This window comes from Diorhabda carinulata, chromosome 6, assembly GCF_026250575.1.
Source record: "Diorhabda carinulata isolate Delta chromosome 6, icDioCari1.1, whole genome shotgun sequence".
NCBI classification, from domain to species: Eukaryota; Metazoa; Arthropoda; class Insecta; order Coleoptera; family Chrysomelidae; genus Diorhabda; species Diorhabda carinulata.
The window spans coordinates 612,418-638,269 of NC_079465.1; the positions used below are offsets into that span (position 1 = coordinate 612,418).

A 25,852-nucleotide genomic window follows, 5' to 3' on the forward strand; every position below is an offset into this window, starting at 1 on the left:
GCGACGCCGTTTATTGCTACAGATATCACCAAAAATTATTTATCGAATATTCGGTAGATGTATTTTTATTTATTCGATGTTTTAACTATCTATTTATTCTAAATAAATAGAAGAAATATATAAAACGAATTTTAGAACCTTGATTCATAAGTAATACATCCATTAATATAATATTAACCATAATTATTTGAATAATTATGTGAATACAATTACGTAATTTCATTCCAATTATTTTTAATACTCTATTTTATTTATATAATTAAATTATATTAGATAAATATAAAATAAAAAATTTTTATTTAATAGAAGTTATGCAACACAAGTTACAATTATTAGTCAACAATGTAAAAGACTATAGAAAAAGAAGAAAAGAAAATGTCAGTTGTCTAATAAGTATGAAATAGTAGCGTGTGTTCTTTATTGAAGGCATAAAAACAGATTATACAGATTAAATTGGTTTTTTTATTAGATTTTATATATTTTAACTACTGAATCGACGATATTGCATTGAAGAATTACTGTTGTTTCAGCTGTAATTTGTGTAAATGTACGCTAGTGGACATTTTTTAGGTTAGTTAATTAACTTGTTCAAAAAATAGTTACACTTTTTGCGTTTTAGGTCTAATACTGCGATGATGCCGATAGGAAGTGCTCCTCCGGTGCACGGATCTACTAATTTAACTACGAATAGTAATACGCAAAATGCTAGTTTAACTCCTACAGGTGGATCAAGTAAAACTAGTAGTAATTTGGTAATGATTATTTACATTCAATTTTTATTATATAAAAAAGTATTTTTACCGCAAAATTAATTATTCATTTTTGTTTAATTATATATTTAGTTTGATTAATTTTATTTTTGTTACAGAAACCTAATTATACTTTAAAATTTACTTTAGCAGGGCATACAAAAGCAGTTTCTTCAGTTAAATTTAGTCCTAATGGTGAATGGTTAGCAAGTTCATGTGAGTATTTACCATAATGATATTAGAATTCTTAACAAAATTAGTAAACGCATAATTTCTTATAGCCGCTGATAAATTGATAAAAATTTGGGGTGCCTATGATGGGAAATTTGAAAAAACAATTTCAGGGCATAAATTAGGTATCAGTGACGTTGCTTGGTCTAGCGATAGCAGATTATTAGGTAAATACTATATAAAATCGAATTTTTAATTATTGAATTGATTGATTCATTACAGTTTCTGGTAGCGATGATAAAACTTTAAAAATATGGGAACTCTCCTCTGGTAAATGCTTAAAAACTCTCAAAGGACACAGTAATTACGTTTTCTGTTGTAATTTTAATCCTCAATCCAACCTCATCGTGTCCGGTTCTTTTGATGAATCAGTTAGAATATGGGACGTAAGAACTGGAAAATGTTTAAAAACTCTCCCAGCACATTCCGATCCAGTGAGCGCTGTCCATTTTAATCGAGATGGATCCCTTATTGTCAGTAGTAGTTACGATGGTCTTTGGTAAGTAATATTGATCAAAAATATAAAATCATAATGAGAAAATGTATTTTTTCATACAGTCGAATTTGGGATACAGCTTCAGGACAATGTTTGAAAACCCTAATAGATGATGACAATCCTCCAGTTTCTTTTGTGAAATTTTCACCAAACGGAAAGTATATATTGGCCGCTACGTTAGATAATACATTGAAATTGTGGGATTACGCGAAAGGAAAATGTCTTAAAACGTATTCGGGGCATAAAAATGAAAAATATTGTATTTTCGCTAATTTTTCTGTAACAGGTGGTAAATGGATCGTTAGTGGATCAGAGGATAACATGGTTTACATTTGGAATTTGCAGACGAAAGAAATTGTACAGAAATTACAAGGGCACACCGGTATGTACCTCAAATTATGTACATTATCAACTGTATCCATTTTTGTGCATGTCAATACAGCTCATTGTGTATATTTTTTATGTTTTATTTTCTTTTTAGATGTTGTTTTATGTACGACTTGTCATCCTACTGAAAATATTATTGCATCTGCAGCATTAGAAAATGATAAAACGATTAAATTGTGGAAAAGCGATACTTAATTTGTTTTTTTTTTCTTTTCTAACGTTTATTTTTTCATTTTTATACGTTTATTTTGTTAATACAGAGTTGAGTATTTTTTTAGCGTAAGTAAATTGTGTACAAAACTAGCAAATTTTAAAAAGAGATGGATCCATCTCGATGTATTGAAAAAATGTAATAAATGGATGGAACTTTATATTTAAATCATTTTTATTATAATTAAATTAATTTGTTCAATAAAAAATTAATAAACTCTTGGATCCATTGTCAAAAAGCAATTTTATACTGTATAATTTGTGTTTTTGTGATATTTTAAATCACATCAATGTAATTGGAAATGTAGTCTGTTGAAAAATTTTGAAATAAATTTTTGAAATTTTTTTTTATTATTTAGATGAGATTTTATCAAGTGGTCCCTAAAAACTACTTAATTATTCGATAGAAATGAAAAAAAGTGGAAAAATTTACAAACTTGATGGAGAATTATTGAAATTGTTATAGTCCGTTCATACGACGAACTCTTCTCGCTTACAAACCTCTGTTCTTGTTGTTTACTTCATAGCTATAGACAATAATGTACCGAAGGACGTTTAAATTTCACTTTTTTGCATTCCTGAGGGGTCTTGAGAGTAAATTCGACTACAACAATGCTATTTAGTACATACACGCAGGTTAGAATAATTATTTTGAAATAAATTTTTCAAATATATGTTTTTTTTTTTGTTTTTATTATTATTTTATTATGTATTCCCTAAAAACTGTTCAGTTATTCGACAGAAATGAAAAAAAGAGGAAAAGCTCACAGACTAGACGGAAAATTATTAGAATTGTTATAGTCCATTCATACCTTGTCGTTTATGGATCTTTTATCTGATTTTTTACACCACTGTTATGGTAAATAACATACAAACGGGCTTAAAATTTTACTTTTTGCTATTCTATAGTAAACTTTGGGGTAAAATCATCTTTAAAGTCCAAAACAACTGATAAAATGTCCCTTCAATTATTATAAAAAGATCATAGACAAAAATTATAAGCACATCTCAAATGTCATTGCTTACAATATGGCAACTTGGTCAACATGTACAGATTCTAATTTGATAAAAGTAATAAAAAAACATAATCAAACATGGATTTTTGCATTTCTCATAAAATTAATTGCATTTCCAGTTTCGGGTTAAAAAAATATCATGGTATGAAGGAACCACGTGATCGAGTATAACGTCATCTATGAATTCATAAACAATATGAAGTTTTATAATCTTTTGTGGGTACGAAGTAAAATATAATCTTTATTAAAATATGGTGGAATTTCATATAATAGGTCGAAATAAATCAGATTTGTTAAAAACTCAATAAAAATTCAGGATAATCCATTAAATATTATCCCAGTTCATATTTTTTAGAAATGGTATCAAGAAATATCAAAAAAATGTTAATATCCACTCAAATATTTTTTTTAAATTCTGCTATTCACATATTCGTCAAAACTTGTTGAGACTTGAAATCGATATTTTCATTAGTTCGTTTTCGATATAATTAAACGTGGCAACGTTGCTGTAATCATTTAATGGATATATATAAATGTTTGGAATAATTAGAAATCATATTTTATTCATTTGTATGGTAACTTCTACCTAAATATTTTTGTTGTTATTGTTTTACAACTAAATATTGTGATATTTTAATATTATACTAAATTAAACTTTAAGAAACATGACGTATTAGTTGAAAAATTTGTATCTTTGGCAACGTTGTTTTCGTCTATTTCGGCTAGTACAAAAAACTAACGTCACAATGCGTCATACTTCAGATGGCGTAGGAAAGGTTCAAACAAGTTTATTTTGCTCATTATTTTATATTTAGTTTTAATAATTTTTGCGGTGCTCTATTAACAATAGAATAGATAAAGTTATTATCGATTTAAAGATAAGTATTTTGTTGCTCAACAACAATGAACTAACGTCAATTTTATTCTTTTGTCTTAAATAATGGATGGATCTCTGAATTCTCAAATTAACCAATACAAGCGTGTGATACGATCGGACCTAGACGACTTTACGGATTTCTTGATATCCAAAAAAATTTTAAACGAAAAACAATACAAAGCAGTATGGAAAAAAGTACGTAAACTTAATTTATTTAAGGTTATATTGACATTCTTTTGTTTTTAGGAAAAACATGAACGAATTGATGAATTGTTCAGTGAAATTCACTCGAACGGTAATTTGGAATTGGTGTTGAAATATCTTAGAAACACATATCCAGAACACGAGAGGGATATACTCGAAAAAAGAAATTTTCGGTTATCGTTCGTCAGAGGAGGCTTCCCTGAATTACCTCCCAATTATGTTCCTAGAGAAAGTTTGGTAAGTTACGAAAAATTCATATTTATACCTTTATCAATATTTTTATACCCTTAATTTTTAAATTCGTAATAAACAATGTGTATTTATCATTTCTAGATAATAAAAACATTTAGTTGTATAATCAGTTAGATTTACAGTTTGTTATGATACGGTTTTTCCAACAATCCTCTTGAGGCTCTAATCATTTAAGTGTTTACTAGTGATGCCCCCTTTATTATAGATTTATAGAATCTTGAGTTTAAATAAAAACCAATGAAATGCTAAGTTTTTTATTATTTATAAACTTAAATTAACGAATAATGGTGTGCATGTTTTATTTGAGATGTAAATAGTGAATTTCTAAATGTTTCTTAGTTTTGATTAATTTTTTAATTATTGCTGCTTAGGAATGGTGTAAATTGGTAAGTACTGTTTAAAATTATAGAAATTTTGTCTTTTTTGTGATGCATTTTATACATTTTCAAGGTTTTATCTATTTTATCGATTAAATATTAATTTCTGATAAATTGATACATGCATTGAACACTGTTTTCTATGTTTTTCTTGTTCTTTACTACTTTCTTTTTGTTTTGTTCAATATTTTTGGTTTTTGCCCATTTTCTGTTCCTATAAGTTGGATTTTATGTTGATTCATGTTCTAAACATTCTGTTTTTTATTTTTTTTTCGTTCTTCACTACTTTCTTTTCGTTTTCTATAATTTTTTTGGTTTTTGTCCATTTTCTTTTAATAGAAATTGGATTTAGATACTGATATCTATAATCTCCAGGTATAAATAAATATTGTAGATAACATTTAATTGTATTTTTGGCTTCTGGCTTCTATATGGTATCTTTCGTCAATAAATTATAGGTGAGCATTGACCTATCCAAGGTTGTCTCACCTTGAAGATCATATTCAAATCCCACGTCACAAATATTGTGAACATAAATGATGTAATAGGTAATACTAGCTAATTTTATTTGTTGTTTTAATTAGTATTTATGTAACACCCACTTCACACTATTCATAAAAATAAATATAATGATAATGAATATTTATTCCCAAACTAAAAATGAAAATAGCTCGGTACATGAAAACATCCAAATTCAAGCCTCAGCAATGTATGGATCGTATATATTGGTGTGTTATATAATCTTTTAGACGTTTTATAACTTGATTAGCATGAACATTGTTTCCAAAATTAGTGATAATGAATGGAAATTGCATTTCAAATCTGCTTAAAAACAATCTATTGTTGTAATGTTTTTTTAAATGTGGTTTCCCCATATTTTAAATAATTTTACTGATTTTCAGTTTGGTGGTAATTTATGTAGCTTCACTTATATTTTTTGGTCTAATTTGACCGGACTATATTTGAAATAATTATAATGGTACTGCAGTAAAAACAAAATTAATGGCAACATTGCAGTTTAAAGTCAACAGAAACATTCTTAGATATATAAAAGTTTTCTTAGTATGTTTAGTTTAAATATTTATTTGATATGCTTTTTAATATGTGTATATATAACGAATTTGGTATTCAATTACTATTTATATTAAGGTAAACGCTGTCAAAGCCAATCTACAAGATCTCAATTGGGATGAGACTCTTGTAATACACGGTATGATGGGCTACGGAAAATCCTGTCTCATAAATAATGTTCTGAGAGATGAAACGGTTCGACAATATTTCGACAACTACATTTTTTGGATAAATTTGGGCGATTGTCATAGCAAGGAAGATGCTTGGCAGCCCATGTGGAGGTCTGTTACGTCTAAATATCGTTAGATTATTTCTTATTATATATATTTTTCAGATTATACACTTCGGCGTGTTCTGTACTGGAAACTAAGATCTCGCATTGTCACGATGACCATAAAGTCCTAATAGACTCATTAACAAAAATATTTTTGAACGAAAGACTGAGAAACGCAATTATAATTTTAGACAATGTTTCCAAGAGAGAAGTATTGGCATGTTTCGACATTAAAGTGAAAACTATCATCACAACGCAGTACAAAAATATTATAAACGGAGACCATATCAGAAGAGTAGAAGTTAGTAACAAAATATTCAATAATTATTTTTTTATTGATAGAATTTATTAGGTTTCAACTGGATTTTCCTCGGCGGAGTCGTTGGAATTGTTTAAAAAATCGTTAAAAACAAATCATGATCTACCGGGTGCTGCCGAAGAGATTCACAATATTTGCCAGGGGCATCCGATGTTGATATCACTTATCGGTTCGTATTTGAGTGAAAATATCGAAGACGTTAGAGCCGGACAAGTGGAAATATGGAAATACATCAAACAGATGCTCCTGAAAGGAAATTATAGGTAAAGTGAGTGGATATAAACAAAAAATTGATTATTACCCTGTTGATTATAAAATTTTGAAAATATAAATTCTAATTTCAGCTTGAATCAATACACCGAAGGACACGTAAACATAAATGAAATGATTAATACTTGCGTAGAAAAATTACTCACTGATAATTTAAGAGAATTATATCAAACTTTGGCGGTTTTTGAAAAGGATGTTAACATACCGCCAGTCGTACTTCAAATCCTTTGGGATAAAGATCCTTCGGAGGTGCGCAATATCATGAACAGCTTCGCTGAAAAATCCCTGATAGTTCGTTTCTATCACAATGATCTCAAGACTTACATTTATGGTATTCACGATATATATTTGAACTACCTCAAGAAAATTACTAAAAATAACACTAAAGACTTGCATAGAAGACTTTTGGCTGGGTAAGTAGAAATTTTTAATTAAATATCATCTAAATAAACCATTATACCACTTGATTAACGTTTTTTTTCTAACCTCTTGAAATTGTTTTATCTAAAACTAATCAAATTGAAACAGCTCGGAATTGTTTTTGTTTTGTTTTAATTCTTTCACAAAGTTAGATTAAGATTCGTTCCAAAATCATAACCTAAAAATGTAGCAAACATTAATTAAAATAAATTATATTTAAATTTATAAATATATTTTTTAATAAATTGTAAATGTACTGGAAAATCAAGATATTTTATTGTGAATTCACTTATTTCTTCTTCTACTTCAACTAAAACTCATGAAACTTCACACACTATAAAATTGAGGTTAGATTCTACCTATTTAGTATGTATTATAATATCTATTTAGTTTAATAATATAAATATTCAGTTTGTATTTAGCAATAAAATTGTTATCATTACCAAATAATAACCGGGACGATAACATAGCGAAATAACAATTTCTTGATTTTAGGTCTCTTTTAATAGAAAATTAGTTGCAAAAAAACATGAAAAATTGATTTTTAGATCTTTTTTGGTCTTAATTCAAAAATGTTTAGATTTTGAAACTAATTTTCTACCAAAAGTGACCTAAGATCAAAAAGTATCTAAAAAAAATTTATAAAAAGTAAAGAGTTGATGGAATAGTATAAGAGTATACAGTGTGTTTTTAAAAAGAATATTGTTATCATTACCAAATAATAACCGGGACGATAACATAGCGAAATAACAATTTCTTGATTTTAGGTCCCTTTTAATAGAAAATTAGTTGCAAAAAACATGAAAAATTGATTTTTAGATCTTTTTTGGTCTTAATTCAAAAATGTTTAGATTTTGAAACTAATTTTCTACCAAAAGTGACCTAAGATCAAAAAGTATCTAAAAAAATTTATAAAAAGTAAAGAGTTGATGGAATAGTATAAGAGTATACAGTGTGTTTTTAAAAATAATATTGTTATCATTACCAAATAATAACCGGGACGATAACATAGCGAAATAACAATTTCTTGATTTTAGGTCCCTTTTAATAGAAAATTAGTTGCAAAAAACATGAAAAATTGATTTTTAGATCTTTTTTGGTCTTAATTCAAAAATGTTTAGATTTTGAAACTAATTTTCTACCAAAAGTGACCTAAGATCAAAAAGTATCTAAAAAAATTTATAAAAAGTAAAGAGTTGATGGAATAGTATAAGAGTATACAGTGTGTTTTTAAAAATAATATTGTTATCATTACCAAATAATAACCGGGACGATAACATAGCGAAATAACAATTTCTTGATTTTAGGTCCCTTTTAATAGAAAATTAGTTGCAAAAAACATGAAAAATTGATTTTTAGATCTTTTTTGGTCTTAATTCAAAAATGTTTAGATTTTGAAACTAATTTTCTACCAAAAGTGACCTAAGATCAAAAAGTATCTAAAAAAATTTATAAAAAGTAAAGAGTTGATGGAATAGTATAAGAGTATACAGTGTGTTTTTAAAAATAATATTGTTATCATTACCAAATAATAACCGGGACGATAACATAGCGAAATAACAATTTCTTGATTTTAGGTGCCTTTTAATAGAAAATTAGTTGCAAAAAACATGAAAAATTGATTTTTAGATCTTTTTTGGTCTTAATTCAAAAATGGCCAGATTTTGAAGCTAATTTTCTACCAAAAGAGACCTAAGATCAAAAAGAATCTAAAAAAATATATAAAAAGTAAGGAATTGATGGAATAATATAAGTATACAGTGTGTTTTCAAAAATAATATTGTTATCATTACCAAATAATAACCGGGACGATAACATAGCGAAATAACAATTTCTTGATTTTAGGTCCCTTTTAATAGAAAATTAGTTGCAAAAAAACATGAAAAATTGATTTTTAGATCTTTTTTGGTCTTAATTCAAAAATGTTTAGATTTTGAAACTAATTTTCTACCAAAAGTGACCTAAGATCAAAAAGAATCTAAAAAAATATATAAAAAGTAAGGAATTGATGGAATAATATAAGTATACAGTGTGTTTTCAAAAATAATATTGTTATCATTACCAAATAATAACCGGGACGATAACATAGCGAAATAACAATTTCTTGATTTTAGGTCCCTTTTAATAGAAAATTAGTTGCAAAAAAACATGAAAAATTGATTTTTAGATCTTTTTTGGTCTTAATTCAAAAATGTTTAGATTTTGAAACTAATTTTCTACCAAAAGTGACCTAAGATCAAAAAGAATCTAAAAAAATATATAAAAAGTAAGGAATTGATGGAATAATATAAGTATACAGTGTGTTTTCAAAAATAATATTGTTATCATTACCAAATAATAACCGGGACGATAACATAGCGAAATAACAATTTCTTGATTTTAGGTCCCTTTTAATAGAAAATTAGTTGCAAAAAAACATGAAAAATTGATTTTTAGATCTTTTTTGGTCTTAATTCAAAAATGTTTAGATTTTGAAACTAATTTTCTACCAAAAGTGACCTAAGATCAAAAAGAATCTAAAAAAATATATAAAAAGTAAGGAATTGATGGAATAATATAAGTATACAGTGTGTTTTCAAAAATAATATTGTTATCATTACCAAATAATAACCGGGACGATAACATAGCGAAATAACAATTTCTTGATTTTAGGTCCCTTTTAATAGAAAATTAGTTGCAAAAAACATGAAAAATTGATTTTTAGATCTTTTTTGGTCTTAATTCAAAAATGGCCAGATTTTGAAGCTAATTTTCTACCAAAAGAGACCTAAGATCAAAAAGAATCTAAAAAAATATATAAAAAGTAAGGAATTGATGGAATAATATAAGTATACAGTGTGTTTTCAAAAATAATATTGTTATCATTACCAAATAATAACCGGGACGATAACATAGCGAAATAACAATAATTTCTTGCAGATACGATAGGGTGACCAATAGGAATTATGCCAATTTACCGAACGACAATTACACTTTACAGTTTATCGGGCATCACATTTACCACGGCGAGGATTTCGATAAATTTCAGATATATTTGAATTTGAAATTTTTGGAATTGAAAATAAAATCTGTCGGTACCGAAGATACTTATAGGGACATGGAAAAATACGAAATTTATATAACGAGAAAAGTAAGTTTATAGGATATTTAATTTAACACGTTCTTTTATCATCATTATTAATTCCTCTTTTTGTTACCAGTTACTTCATTTCTTATTCTTCCTGCAGCTATTTCTTGTTTAATCTTTCTATTATTGATTTTTGTTTTGTTTTCTAAGTTATCATTACCAAATAATAACCGGGACGATAGCACAGCGAAATGGCTCTTTTGATAGAAAATTAGTTTTAAAAATTATGTCAAATTTGACGTTTCGATCTTTATCAAACATGACTTTGTTTTTGAAATTAATTTTCTATCAACAAAAGCTCTAAGATCAAGAATATATCGTTATTTCGCTATGTCATCGTCCCGGTTGTTATTCGGTAATGATAACAATTTTATTATTAGAAACAAAACAATTTGGAATTAAAATAATTCATCTAGAGAAATAAGTGTAAACGAGAGGAGAAACGATTTTATATTAGGAGAACAAAAGAATAAGGAGGTGTACAGATATATCAGGAGCAACTCGATTCTGTTCCCCGGATTATCAGATTTTTGGTGATATAACGCAAACTTTGTAACTTGAATTAAAATTTGTTGCTCCTGATATATCCGTACGTACATGATACGTCCATACACCTCCTCGCTCTTTTGTTCTCCTGATACAAAATCGTAAATTTTGTTATCATGAAATTGCGTGGATTTTCAGTTCAAACTACGAAGTTTGAGTTATTTCAACAAAAAAATCTGATAATTAGGAGAACAGAATATCGAGTTGCTCCTGATATATCCGTACACCTCCACGATATTTAGTTCTCCTGATAGAAAATCGTAATTTTTTTTGTTGAAATAAGGCAAATAGTGTAGTCTGAACTGAAAATTCACAAAATTATATTGAAAAGATTTTATATCAGGAAAACATAAAAATGAGGAGGTGTACGAGCAACTCGATTCTGTTCCCCGGATTATCAGATTTTTGGTGATATAACGCAAACTTTGTAGCTTGAACTAAAATTTGTTGCTCCTGATATCCGTACGTACACGATACATCCGTACACCTCCTCATTCTTATGTTCTTCTGATACAAAATAGTGAATTTTTTTGTTGAAATAAATTTTGTAGCCTTAACTGAAAATTCGCAAAATCATATTAAAAAGACTTTATATCAGGAGAACATAAGAGTGAGGAGGTGTACAGATATATCAGGAGCAACTCGATATTCTGTTCTTCCGATTATCGTTTTTTTTTGAAATAACACAAACTTTGTAGTTTGAACTGAAATTTGTCGCTCCTGATATATTCGTATGTACATAATAAATCCGTACACCTCCACGCTCTTTCGTTCTCCTGATACCAAATAGTAAAACTGAAAATTTACTAAATTATATTGAAAGGATTTTGTATCAGGAGAACATAAGAGTGAGGAGGTGTACAGATATATCAGGAGCAACTCGATATTCTGTTCTTCCGATTATCGTTTTTTTTGAAATAACACAAACTTTGTAGTTTGAACTGAAATTTGTCGCTCCTGATATATTCGTATGTACATAATAAATCCGTGAACGTCCACGCTCTTCTGTTCTCCTGATACAAAATAGTAAAACTGAAAATTTACTAAATTATATTGAAAGGATTTTGTATCAGGAGAACATAAGAATGAGGAGGTGTACAGATATATCAGGAGCAACTCGATATTCTGTTCTTCCGATTATCGTTTTTTTTTGAAATAACACAAACTTTGTAGTTTGAACTGAAATTTGTCGCTCCTGATATATTCGTATGTACATAATAAATCCGTGAACGTCCACGCTCTTCTGTTCTCCTGATACAAAATAGTAAAACTGAAAATTTACTAAATTATATTGAAAAGATTTTGTATCGGGAGAACATAAGAATGAAGAGGTGTACAGATATATCAGGAGCAACTCGATATTCTGTTCTTCCGATTATCGTTTTTTTTGAAATAACACAAACTTTGTAGTTTGAACTGAAATTTGTCGCTCCTGATATATTCGTATGTACATAATAAATCCGTACACCTCCACGCTCTTTCGTTCTCCTGATACCAAATAGTAAAACTGAAAATTTACTAAATTATATTGAAAGGATTTTGTATCAGGAGAACATAAGAATGAGGAGGTGTACAGATATATCAGGAGCAACTCGATATTCTGTTCTTCCGATTATCGTTTTTTTTTTTTTGAAATAACACAAACTTTGTAGTTTGAACTGAAATTTGTCGCTCCTGATATATTCGTATGTACATAATAAATCCGTAAACGTCCACGCTCTTCTGTTCTCCTGATACAAAATAGTAAAACTGAAAATTTACTAAATTATATTGAAAGGATTTTGTATCAGGAGAACATAAGAATGAGGAGGTGTACAGATATATCAGGAGCAACTCGATATTCTGTTCTTCCGATTATCGTTTTTTTTTTTTTGAAATAACACAAACTTTGTAGTTTGAACTGAAATTTGTCGCTCCTGATATATTCGTATGTACATAATAAATCCGTAAACGTCCACGCTCTTCTGTTCTCCTGATACAAAATAGTAAAACTGAAAATTTACTAAATTATATTGAAAAGATTTTGTATCAGGAGAACATAAGAATGAAGAGGTGTACAGATATATCAGGAGCAACTCGATATTCTGTTCTTCCGATTATCGTTTTTTTTTTGAAATAACACAAACTTTGTCGCTCCTGATATATTCGTATGTACATAATAAATCCGTACACCTCCACGCTCTTTCGTTCTCCTGATACAAAATAGTAAAACTGAAAATTTACTAAATTATATTGAAAGGATTTTGTATCAGGAGAACATAAGAATGAGGAGGTGTACAGATATATCAGGAGCAACTCGATATTCTGTTCTTCCGATTATCGTTTTTTTTGAAATAACACAAACTTTGTAGTTTGAACTGAAATTTGTCGCTCCTGATATATTCGTATGTACATAATAAATCCGTACACCTCCACGCTCTTTCGTTCTCCTGATACCAAATAGTAAAACTGAAAATTTACTAAATTATATTGAAAGGATTTTGTATCAGGAGAACATAAGAGTGAGGAGGTGTACAGATATATCAGGAGCAACTCGATATTCTGTTCTTCCGATTATCGTTTTTTTTTGAAATAACACAAACTTTGTAGTTTGAACTGAAATTTGTCGCTCCTGATATATTCGTATGTACATAATAAATCCGTGAACGTCCACGCTCTTCTGTTCTCCTGATACAAAATAGTAAAACTGAAAATTTACTAAATTATATTGAAAGGATTTTGTATCAGGAGAACATAAGAATGAGGAGGTGTACAGATATATCAGGAGCAACTCGATATTCTGTTCTTCCGATTATCGTTTTTTTTTTGAAATAACACAAACTTTGTCGCTCCTGATATATTCGTATGTACATAATAAATCCGTACACCTCCACGCTCTTTCGTTCTCCTGATACAAAATAGTAAAACTGAAAATTTACTAAATTATATTGAAAGGATTTTGTATCAGGAGAACATAAGAATGAGGAGGTGTACAGATATATCAGGAGCAACTCGATATTCTGTTCTTCCGATTATCGTTTTTTTTTTGAAATAACACAAACTTTGTCGCTCCTGATATATTCGTATGTACATAATAAATCCGTACACCTCCACGCTCTTCTGTTCTCCTGATACAAAATAGTAAAACTGAAAATTTACTAAATTATATTGAAAAGATTTTGTATCGGGAGAACATAAGAATGAAGAGGTGTACAGATATATCAGGAGCAACTCGATATTTTGTTTCCCGGATTATCAGGTTTTTGTTGAAATAACGCAAACTTTGTAGTTTGAACTGAAATTTGTCGCTCCTGATATATTCGTATGTACATAATAAATCCGTACACCTCCACGCTCTTTCGTTCTCCTGATACAAAATAGTAAAAATGAAAATTTACTAAATTATATTGAAAAGATTTTGTATCAGGAGAACATGAGAATCAACAAATCACTAATGCAAAGGAATATTATGAAAACAGAACATGGTAGAAGGTCACATTAGTTTTTATGGAGGGAAATCAACTTTGCAAAATTAAAATTTATAAAAAAAATTATTGAATTTAAATAGTTTCTTATATTTTTTTTCCAGGAATCTTTTTTGAAAGAAAAATTGAAACAATACAAGGATTTTATAAAACGTTGCGGTGGTAATTTGTACAGTTACGAAAAGACAGACATTATACAATACGCTTTGAAAGAAAACCGTGACAGTTTCGTATTTAAAGATGCCCTACATTTTGCCAAATCGTCGTCCCACCTCTACTTACAGCTACAGTAAGTTTTATGTAAAATATAACCAAAAATACATAAAAAATTATTTTTTTTTTTACAGGAAACCAATCGAGGAATTTGACTATTCACAAATTATTAACATAAAAGATGACATAACTTCCGCTTGCTTTTTCGATTCGCCGCATCACATTTTAATCGGTACCACCAACGGCAAAATTAAAGTAAATACAAATCGAATTTATTTAAATATAAATAATTTATTAATAAATTCATTTTTAGTTGTTTTACGAACAGAGTTCAAAAGAAATATCGAATTTCGTCGGTCACGCCGGCGCCATAATGAGTATGATAATCAGTCCTGACAGGAGGTACTTTTTGTCGGTATCTCGTGACGGTACTGTCATATTATGGAAATTCGCCGCGGACAGTACGCGGAACAGTCTAGATCTCAGTACCGGATGTCTCAGTAAGCTCAAAAACAAACGTTTTCGTTCGTAATTAATTTTTATTTTTCATTTTCAGTATCGCCTAAAACGAAACAATCTTATTGGCAGGATATCCATACAGCGGATCGTGGTCAAATATATCCGAGAAAAAAATTCAAAATACCCAATTATAAAGAATATTTGATATCGGCTGCTTTCCATAACGATTTTCCTGATACGTTTCGGATAGCAACTGGAAGTAACGAAGGGAATGTTACTATTTGGGATGCTCACAACGAAGTCGCTTTATATGAAACCGGTCGTAAAGGAATGCCGGTACCTTGTATACTATACACAAATATAGAGGGTAAATTTTCTAGCTTCCGATGTCTTAAGGTAGTTTGTATAATGGTTTAAGCCATAGAAACATATAAAAACTTCGCTGAGAAACATTGATGTTGCTATCCAAACATTTCGCTCTCACAATTCGCTTCTGTTCACTTTTTTATAAAATCTTTCTTTTTTTTTACTGTATTTCTAGTATCAGGAGAACAGAATAACGAATATGCGTATGGAAATATAAAAAGTAACAATTTTTTACATCTTACACCTCCTCGATATTTTGTTCTCCTGATATAAAATCGTAATTATTATTGAAATTTATAAAAATAATATGATTTTATATCAGGAGAACAAAAGAACGAGGTGTACGAAAATATCAGGAGCAATAAATTTTTATATCTTACACCTCCTCTACAATATATTCCTGATACAAAATCGTTGAATTTTGTTGAAATAAGGAAAGTTTTGTAGTTTGAACGAAAATTTTATTACTATTTTATATCAGGAGAACAAAAGAATAAGGAGGTGTACAGATATATCAGGAGCAACTCGATATTCTGTTCTCCTGATTATCAGATATTTTTTTTTGAAATAACAGAAACTGTGTAGTTTGAACTGGAATTTGTTGCTCCTGTTATATCCGTACACCTCCACGTTTGTTTTCCTGATACAAAATAGAAATTTTTTTCATTGAAATAAGGCAAATTTTGTAGTCTGAACTGAAAATTCTCAAAATTATATTAAAAAGATTTTGTATCAGGAAAACATAAGGTGGAGGTGTATTATATCAGGAGCAACTATATATTCTGTTACCCGGAGTATCAGATTTTTGGTGAAATAATGCAAAATTAGTAGTTTGAACTGAAATTTATTGCTCCTGATACAAAGATACAAAATCGTGATGTTTTTTTATAAAATTTCATGAAAGTTTGCGTTATTTCAACAAAAACCTGATAATTAGGAGAACATAATATCAAGTTGGTCCTGATACATCCGTACACCTCCTCGCTCTTTTGTTCTCCTGATACAAAATCGTGAATTTTGTTTTTATGAAATTTCGTTGATTTTCAGTTGAAACTACAAAGTTTCAACAAAAACCTGATAATCAGGAGAACGGAATATCGAGTTGCTCCTGATGTATCCGTACGTACATGATACATCCGTACACCTCCTCGCTCTTTTGTTCTCCTGATACAAAATCGTAAATTTTGTTTTTATGAAATTTCGTTGATTTTCAATTGAAACTAGGAAGTTTCAACAAAAATCTGATAATCAGGAGAACATAATATCAAGTTGGTCCTGATATATTCGTACACCTCCTCGCTCTTTTGTTCTCCTGATACAAAATCGTGAATTTTGTTTTTATGAAATTTCGTTGATTTTCAGTTGAAACTACAAAGTTTCAACAAAAACCTGATAATCAGGAGAACAGAATATCGAGTTGGTCCTGATATATTCGTACACCTCCTCGCTCTTTTGTTCTCCTGATACAAAATATTAAATTTTATTGAAATAATGCAAACTTTGTAGTTTCAAGTCAAGAAAGTTTATCTCAAAAAAAAAAAATCTAATGGGGGTGAATTGATTTTTAGGTGACGAATCTGTTATTTTCGGTCTGGACGACAGCGTCTTCATATACAAAGTGATCAACGATAAATTTCAATATTTTTATCAATTTCACAACAACATCGTTTGCAATTCGATATTTTTGTGTTACAATCAATTTTGGGTGGTTGGGGATACGAATATTACGATGTGGAGTGGCATGAAAAAGAAAATTATTTTCGAAAACGACGAAGTTAAAAATATTTGTTCGACTTTAACTGACGATAATCGATATCTGATTGTTAGTACTGATCGGAGTACTGTTCGTATATGGAATATCGAACAACAGAAGATTCTGAGGGAATTTAGGAACAGAGGGTATGTTGGTGATTTTTTTTGTGCTACTTGTTATGAATTTGTAATATTTGAAGGTTTCAATCAAGAATTTAACTAAAAAAAGATTGTAATTGATTCAAATCTGTATTATTCCTTTTTTTTGTACTGTAACACATTGTATTTCAGAAACGCGCTATTTTTATTTATAAATTAGACATTTCATGATTCATTTTTTAAATATTTATTGACATTTTTCATTATTTTCGTTTTGTACATTTTTTTTGGTACAAGAATGATTTTTTTTTTAAATTTATGTTGAAACATTTGACACGCAATTGTTATAAAAATTTGAAAAAAGTACTTTAATTCTGGTAAAATGTCGTTTTAACATTTATTTTGTGTTAACTGTACTATTTTTTTTATATATACGAGGCACATACAATATTTTATCATTTCTTTTTTAATATTTCCACTTTACCACCTTATATCTCATAAATGCGTTATTAAAAAAAGGTCATAATTTTTTTCATAATAAGTTAGACCTTTTTAAGTATTTCTTTAAGATATTGAACGAATATTTTCATTATTTTGGCTTAAAGAATTTTTTAAAGGCACAGACGTTTTTGATTTTAATTTCAGACCTTTGTTAAAATTTGAAGAAGTGATTTGTATCAGAAAACGATTTTTTACATTAAAAACCCATTTCTAATAGTATCAGTATTTTTTGGGGAAAAAAATTTATATGAGCACCACAAACAGTGGTAGGGAAAAATTTGATATTTTTCAAAATTCACCAAAAAGTTATTTTTTAGCCTATTTTTACTGAAAAAATGTTGATGAAATTTGTTCATATAGGTAAAATTTCGCCTTAAATTGATCGGTAACGTTTATATTGCGCTAACCTTTCGAATTTTTGAGATACGAGGGATATACGATATCATTCCTTGTTTGATATTTCCACTTTAACACCTCGTATCTCATAAACGCGCTATTGTGGCACGCTCTTGATTTTTTTCATCGTAAATTAGACCTTTCCAAATACTTATTTAAAATATTGAATAAACATTTCAATTATTTTAGCTCCTACAATTTTTTAAAGATACAGATGTTTTTGGTTTTAATTTCAAACCTATATTAAAATTTTAAGAAGTGATTTTATCCAAAAATTAACTGCAACAGACGATTTTTGTTATTAAAAAACTTCGTTTTCCATTATATGAGCATTTTTTGGACAAAAAAGTTATATAAATTTCACCGTGAACTATGGTATGGAAAATTTTTGAAAATTCACTAAAAAATTTTTTTCTAGCTTAATTTTTCTCAAAAAAAGTGTATGAAATTTGTTCCTATAAGTAGTATTTCGTCCTAAATCGATTGGTAACATTTATATTGCGATAAGTAATCAATTTTTGAAGATACGAGGGATATACAATATTTTATCTATCCTATTTCAATATTTCCACTTTAAAACCTCGTATCTCATAAACGCGCTATTATTGCACCTTAGTGATTTTTTTCTTTAAAAATTAGACGTTTTTTAGTACTCATATCAAATTTAAGTTGAATATCTCCATTATTTATATATACATGATATTTAAAGAAAGTTGTGTATTGTTTTTAAACTTTCAAAATTTATTTAAATCATTTTTGTGACTAATTTTTTTTTTCAAACAATTCCATAAAACTCCTTCGTTTTTGGTTAAAATTTAGTCCCGAATCGATTTTATTAACCACAATCCTAAATATCTAGTTACGAGGGTCGTACGATTCGATCAGTTCAATCAACACCAAATTTGATATATTTCAGATTAGCAAATTCCTTGGATACTTTTTACGACGAAGATAATTCCGTTCACATACTATTAATTGGTTCCGATAAAAAGACTTTGCAACAATGTCACATACAACCCTGCGAACGAGAACCTCAAGTTAGGAACATTCCAACTTTCACCCCGTATTGGAAAAAGAAAAACGCCCTAACCGCCACATCGGATCACGAAAATAGATTGCAGGTGAGTGTTTTTCCAAAAATATCCAATAGATTTATTTACTATTTAAGGTGATTTTTAGATTTTCAACAATTACAGTTTGATATCGGAAAGCGAACCATTGGGATCCCAAATAACTTGTACTTGCTTTTCGGTGGATGGTGATACAGTAATATACGGTATGGAAAATGGGGAAATACGTTTATTTAAGACTCGTACAAAGGAAGAAATTATTTTGGAAAAGGCGAATAATCGACCGATAACTTTTTTAAAATGTTACGATCCCACTAATTCCTATTTGTATACCAAACCGTTTGTTAATTCCGGTGAAAAATTGGACAGTCTAGATTTTTTCGATCCATATATAGGTAAATGGATATATTTGATATTAAATATTTATTTGCAGTACAGTGCAGCTGTTGGGGATTTTTTCATGACCCCGGTTCCACATACGCAAACTAATTTTTGTACTTTCGAAAGTTTATTCTTCGTGGTATTCAAATTAGTTCTAGTAGTACCCCAAACAACTACCCCGTATGTAATAATTGATTTTACAATTAAATTTGTGTGTTTTTAAAAAATAATAACTATAAATTAATATTTCATTATTAAACTAATAATTTTAGTACTAAATTTTAAAAAAAAATAATTAAAATACTAGTTGTATTTATTATTTTCAATTAAATGACATATAAAATTTGAAAAAATAGAAAATGTGTAAATCAGTGATTCCCAAAATGGTCCTGGTCAACCACCAGGGGTCAAAAAGAAACTCGACTGTGTATAGAGGGGGTATACCAAAACTTTAATAATAATTTTAGTACTAAATTGAAAAAAATAATTAAAATACTAGTTGTATGTATTATTTTTAATTAAATGATATATAAAATTTGAAAAAATAGAAAATGTGTGAATCAGTGATTCCCAAAATGGTCCTGGTGAACTACCAGGGGTCTAAAAGAAACTCGACTGTGTATAGAGGGGGTATACCAAAACTTTAAGTCATATTAGAGGAAAACAAAATGGTTTAAATATATAATTATAACATAATAAAACTGTTTATCCAATTATTAACAAATATTGTCGCAAAAAAGATAGAAAATAATTTTTTTTTATGATTTCAGGTATAATAGTGTCAGTAACCGGTACGGATACAGTAACTGTTTACAACGATAAAAAAATATACAAAAGAACGATACAACACCCCGTAATTTTCCACGTGTCTAAACAACTGTTGATACTCGATTCAGTATGCAATATATACGAGTGGGATGTGGAAAGTGATGAATTCAATCGAATAAACAATAATAATATTTTGGAAACTGTAGATTTGAAGGTAGCAGCGTTCTGTTCCCACAAATATTTAATCGGCGCCGTTTACGATCAATGCAACAATCATTTTTGCGATATTTACAATTGGAACAACGAAAATTCCACGGTGCAGTTATTGAATAGGATCGGTATCGAAGAAAAAGTTACTACGGTCAAATTTTCTTGTGACGGATGTCTTTTAGCCATCGGAATGTCTTCTGGTGCTATCAAAGTGAGTATAGCGATTTCACTGCATCATCCATCATTTGTTTATTCTAATTATTATCATTTTTTCGAAGGTATTCAATCTGGATCAACAGTATAAGAGCGTTTCTTTGTTGTTACACGATGACGAAGTACAAGATTTGATATTTTCTCCTCACAAGGAACCGATTTTGGTGAGCGTTGGTGAGGAGATCGCCTGGTGGAATCTCAAAACGTTTCAGAACGTCAAAACGAGAAAGGGGAGACCCAAAAGGTGAAAAACCGTTCGCTTCAATAATTATTATATTTTTTTTGCCAAAAATTCTACATTTCAAATTTGTTTTATTTTTCTGTAGATCTAGGGAATATTTAGATATGGCAACACCGATTCTGTATTGCGATATCCTGTGAAATAACGAAATTGCGGTGTTGCCGTACGTTTTTTTTTCTTCGAATCTGAAGAAATATCATTTAAAATTCATTTTGCACCCAGTTTTCATGACTGATATACAATTTTGAACATTTTTCTGTATATTTGGACGAAATTGTTTCTTATTTCTATTTTTCAAAGGAATAATGAAATTGCGATGTTGCCGTACTTATTTTTTCGTTCATGGATTATATACATTTGATCTAGATTTAGGAAATATTTTAGTTTTGTAACATTTTTTTGGAATTTCCCAAAGCATTAATCATATAGCGATGTTGCCATATGTATTTTTGTCTTTGAATCAAAAAATATTCACTTTCCGTCCATTTTCTCAAACTTTGTATACAAATCTGGTCCATTTTTTTGTATATCTAGGCAACACTGTTTCAGTTTTCAGATTTCCTAAAGTGATAATCATATTACGGTGTTGCCATACTTATTTATCTTTATACGTATGTTTCTCTAGATCTAGGGAATGTTTAAGTTTGGCAACACTGTTTCTATACTACGATTTCATTTTGATTAAAGTCGAAATATTTTCCGGATTTACGTTTCTAATTGGAAAATTTAAAAATTGCGACGTTGCCGTACTTAATTTTTCTGTAAATCTTGGAAATTTTTTTTTTTTTTTCATTTTATGTTCTTTCGAGTTTATCCGATTGCTTACAGTAAAAATTACTTTTGGTAAAACAATTTCTAATAAAACTACAGAAATTGTGAAATTTTTTTCCATTTTTTCTTTCAAATTTTCATGATTTAAATACATCCAGCGATAAAATTCATTTGGCAACGCCGCAATCTATCAATTATTCCTCTTCTTTTCCTTATAGAAGCTTGTAAGAAATTGAGATGTTGCCATATTTATATTTTTTTCTTCGGATTCAAAGAAATTTCGTTTGATTTTAAATTTTTGTTTCAGCATCGATATATTAGAAAGTCTAGTATCAGATCTAAATTCGATGGACGTATCTTTTTGGTCCGAACGCCAAATTTTGACCGGTACCGAATATCTTCTTTCGTTGATAAGAATGAAACACAAAGTGAAATATATATCGGCCTCCAACGATTTCAATTCCTTTTTAACCATCGATACGAGCGGAAAAATTTATATAATGGAAATTGTTCAATCTACAAATAACATTTGAATTTTCAAAATTAGTGCAATATTTAAAAAAAATTCTCAAATATCAATTTTTTGAACGCTTCTCTATATACTTTGAGGTAAATCGAGTCTCGTATCAAAATATGTGAATTTATAATGTTTCAACAGCACCCTCTAAACAGTAGATCACTCAAAATTTTTAAAAATTTCTAAAATAGTCAAAAAACATTATAAATTCACACATTTTGATACGAGACTCGAAAAAAAATTTCTTTGGACCACCCTAATATACATATATATATATTTATACAGGGAGAAGCATCTTTAATTGACGTTTAACAGGTTTTTAATTTTATTTTCGAGGTGCAATATGAGAATTGCAACTACCGAATATATTTTTATTTTTAATATAAAAAAATTATTGAATTTTTTGCTCCGGCATTGATTTTTGTGATGACATTTCGTGATGTAGCTTAAAGTAAAAGGAGTTTTCGTAACTTTTTTGTCATTAATCGAATATTTATTATCGTTTATAATTATTTGTGTGGTACACTCCTAGATTTTTATTCATAATTATTTAAATCATATTTTTACTAATGTCTTTCGATTAATATTTATACAAAAGATTTTTAATTGTGTAATTGTCTCTGTTTCTATTTTATGTAATTTTTTGTTTTTAATCAACAAAATTTTATGATTTGAACAATTTCCCATCGACAGTGAACCACACATTATATTAAAAAATTTTTTGTGATGTAAATCATTAGTTTTTAGTTATCGAAAAATGAATACGAATAAATTTCTAACCTAAAATGAAAATTAAAAACATTCCAATGTAAAAATCTGATGATTTATATCGAATATTTACTAGTTATTTAGTGATTATAATGAAATTATGCTGCTTTGAGGTGATACCGTCACTATAGTCAATTTTTTCTTGTTCACTAATCGTTAAAAAGTGAACGGAATCATTCGATAATGCAGTAATGAGAATATACTTTGTATCTTGTAAATAATTTATATATAATAATAACCGTTTATTAAGACTAAGAGCTAATCGCAGATATTTCACATAAAAAACTATTTTTTCACTTTTATTTTGTTCGTAGCAGTTTTTTGGTATCATTTTGTTTTATAATGACAAATTTCTCACTCTGAAATGGCGTCTAAACTTCCTGTACTCCATCGCTGCCTCTAAAATATTTCAAACTCTATATGACAATGTCCAAAATTGATTTGTCGTGATTATTCTACTGATCTCATTACTTCTAAGATAATTTACAGCTCAATAACAAATGTCACATTACAAAATGGCGTTCAGACTTAACCATTACATTGATCTCATCTTCCCCAACGTTTTGTTCTACGATATAATTTTCCAATCGACAAGAGAAAGTGTTAATTTTCTTTGATTCCATTAGTAGTAAATTTTCGGTCGAAAGAAAACAAATCTTCCACTCTATAATGGCGCCCAAACTTTCTAATGCTTATTATATCATATTGATGGTATTGTTTTTTCAAAAATCAATTTAAGCCCGACATAAAAACATTCAATTTTGCTTTGATTTTGTTTGTAGCAGATTTTTGACATTCATTGATTGAAAAATGACAAAATGGACGAATTTCTCAATCCAAAATGGCGTCTAAATTTGGTTTGATTTGCCCTTTACATTGATTTGATTTCTTTTTCCAAAAATCATTCAAAGACCAACACGAAAATATCAAATTTTGCTTATAGTAGATTTTTGACATTCGTTGATTGAAAAATGACAAAATGGACGAATATTTCAAACCAAAATGGCTTTTAAATTTTGTTTGAGTCGTCCACTACATTAATTTCATAATATTTCATTGCATTTTCCAAAATCATTTGTGTCTCAACGTGAATATGTCAAAATTCATTTTTTATTTTGTTATCAGCAGTTTTTTTTTATTGTGGTACTTTTTAAACATTCTTATATTGAAAAATAACAAATTTCTAGCTCCAAAATGGCGCCTAAACTCTATTTGTCTTACCAACTATTGACATTTTCAACGTTTTTCGACCTAAAATGGCGCCCACACTATTTATTTATCCTTCCCATACAGTTCATTTTTGTTTTTTTTTCTTGTAGATATAATTACAAACATCCTATATATATAACTAACCTTGTTAGGTTTTTAGGCTTTCTTATATTGAACGATAACAAAATTAGTACCTGACATTACAAAAAGGCTTCTAAACATTCTATTCATACCTCAATACATTCTTTTATAGAGTCAAAAATTCTGTTTCGATCACCTATTACCAAAATATCATTTTCCGATACAATACTTCAAATTTTTTTGTTTTATTTGTTAAAAGATGATAAAAATTGTGTCTTAGATTTCTATTTTCCTCTAATTAAACCAAAAATTTTCTTCTAAACACTTTTATAAACAATTTTCATTTTTATTTTTTGCTTTTTTCTATTTGTGACAGTTTTCATACATCCTCACATCAAAATATTCTCTAAGGTGGCGCTCAAATTTTAAAAATTTAATATGACACAGTATTAAACTGATCCAAAAGCTCTCTATAAGTATATACAGGGTGAGAAATAAATATTGCAGTATCCATGGTCAATATTACAGATTTTGGTTAGTTCCTCAAATTATTTATCTTGTGTCTCTTAGTCTTTTAATCCTAATTAGGAAAAAAAAATAGTTTTAAGGTTTTTTTTTCAGAAGAAATACATATTGATATTGAATTTTTACTCTTTTTTATCCAATTACCACTATTATATGTTGTAAATAGCTTTAAACTATTTTTTTATTATTATTTATTTTGTATGTTACAAGTTAATGATTTTATATCGTTTTTTTTATTATTATTGGGTTTAATTTTATCATTAACAAATTATTTTAAATATCGAAAAAATTATTATTGATATTTATTTTTCCTAATGTGCTGTAAAATAGTATCTAAATCGAAATTTACTGTTTTTATAATTGTCGATATTAAAAATTTTTAATTATCGAACAATTTATCAAAAACTTTAAAATAAAAATAAACAGCACATTAGAAAAAAAATCTTTTTGAGATTCAAGTGAGTATTTTTGTAATAACTATTTTTGCATTTGTAGCTTTCATTTATAGCAAATTATTAATTATATTTGTTAACGTTTGTATGTCAAATTAAAAAAAAAAAAAAAGATTTTATGAATTTTTTAAATATATCACACTTAGATAACAAGAAATGATTATTAATTGTGGCTCATATATTGATATTTAGTACATACTCTTTAATCTATTTTTTAGCAATCGATTATTTATATCGAGGCCAAACTTTTACTGCCATATTGTTGTGAAAAACATATACTTTGTTGTAAAATTTCGGTTATTTTTCTATTACCAATATAATACCATTTTTCTATAATATTTTTATTCATACTATCACCAACTAATATTTACATCCCTTTCCTACAAAAATACCCCAACACACATCAAAGAGTTCGAATAATTCTCCTGCGTTCCAATAAAATCCGGATCTGTCAATTCTATCCTACCTAAAATGCTGTGTACATCTTCTCCAATGTAATTTATTACTTTAAACTAATTATTGTTGGAAAATACTCAAACTACAATGCTGGTACTTATTCGAAAACTTGTT

The 25,852-nt window shown here is 28.3% G+C and overlaps 2 protein-coding genes across 5 annotated transcripts; both read left to right on the forward strand.

The window, feature by feature from the left end:
- The first annotated feature begins 366 nt into the window (after positions 1-366).
- Positions 367-2,418, forward strand: LOC130895087 (WD repeat-containing protein 5). 3 transcript variants are annotated; one of them, XM_057802213.1, is made up of 7 exons: positions 367-547; positions 620-752; positions 869-965; positions 1,031-1,147; positions 1,203-1,479; positions 1,539-1,858; positions 1,958-2,418. In XM_057802213.1, coding segments are annotated over exons 1-7 (1,047 nt in total). In that variant the 5' UTR covers positions 367-545; the 3' UTR covers positions 2,059-2,418. The 3 variants fall into 3 exon arrangements, with proteins under 3 accessions (XP_057658196.1, XP_057658195.1, XP_057658194.1); XM_057802212.1 differs by having other exon boundaries at positions 384-570; positions 1,539-2,418; XM_057802211.1 differs by having other exon boundaries at positions 384-547; positions 1,539-2,418.
- A 1,414-nt stretch (positions 2,419-3,832) lies between these two features.
- Positions 3,833-25,618, forward strand: LOC130894888 (apoptotic protease-activating factor 1-like). Of its 2 annotated transcripts, XM_057801911.1 has the most exons (18): positions 3,833-4,161; positions 4,213-4,407; positions 4,794-4,808; positions 5,949-6,151; positions 6,205-6,445; positions 6,497-6,726; positions 6,808-7,146; positions 10,073-10,283; positions 14,395-14,579; positions 14,638-14,758; positions 14,817-15,003; positions 15,060-15,329; positions 16,897-17,227; positions 18,993-19,197; positions 19,256-19,541; positions 20,298-20,716; positions 20,784-20,962; positions 22,038-25,618. In XM_057801911.1, exons 1-18 carry the CDS (start codon positions 4,030-4,032, stop codon positions 22,261-22,263), a joined length of 3,975 nt encoding a protein of 1,324 aa, XP_057657894.1. In that variant the 5' UTR covers positions 3,833-4,029; the 3' UTR covers positions 22,264-25,618. The 2 variants fall into 2 exon arrangements, with proteins under 2 accessions (XP_057657894.1, XP_057657895.1); XM_057801912.1 differs by lacking the exon at positions 4,794-4,808.
- Positions 25,619-25,852: the final 234 nt, after the last annotated feature.

Excerpts from the sequence above, each read along its gene's own strand:
- LOC130895087 (XM_057802211.1), top strand. Across the intron at positions 1,148-1,202 it reads TAGCGATAGCAGATTATTAG|TTTCTGGTAGCGATGATAAA; the intron begins GTAAATACTATA and ends GATTCATTACAG. Across the intron at positions 1,480-1,538 it reads AGTAGTTACGATGGTCTTTG|TCGAATTTGGGATACAGCTT; the intron begins GTAAGTAATATT and ends TTTTTCATACAG.
- LOC130894888 (XM_057801911.1), top strand. The coding sequence starts at position 4,030 with ATGGATGGATCTCTGAATTCTCAAATTAACCAATACAAGCGTGTGATA. Across the intron at positions 14,580-14,637 it reads CACCTCTACTTACAGCTACA|GAAACCAATCGAGGAATTTG; the intron begins GTAAGTTTTATG and ends TTTTTTTTACAG. Across the intron at positions 15,330-16,896 it reads ACTATACACAAATATAGAGG|GTGACGAATCTGTTATTTTC; the intron begins GTAAATTTTCTA and ends ATTGATTTTTAG.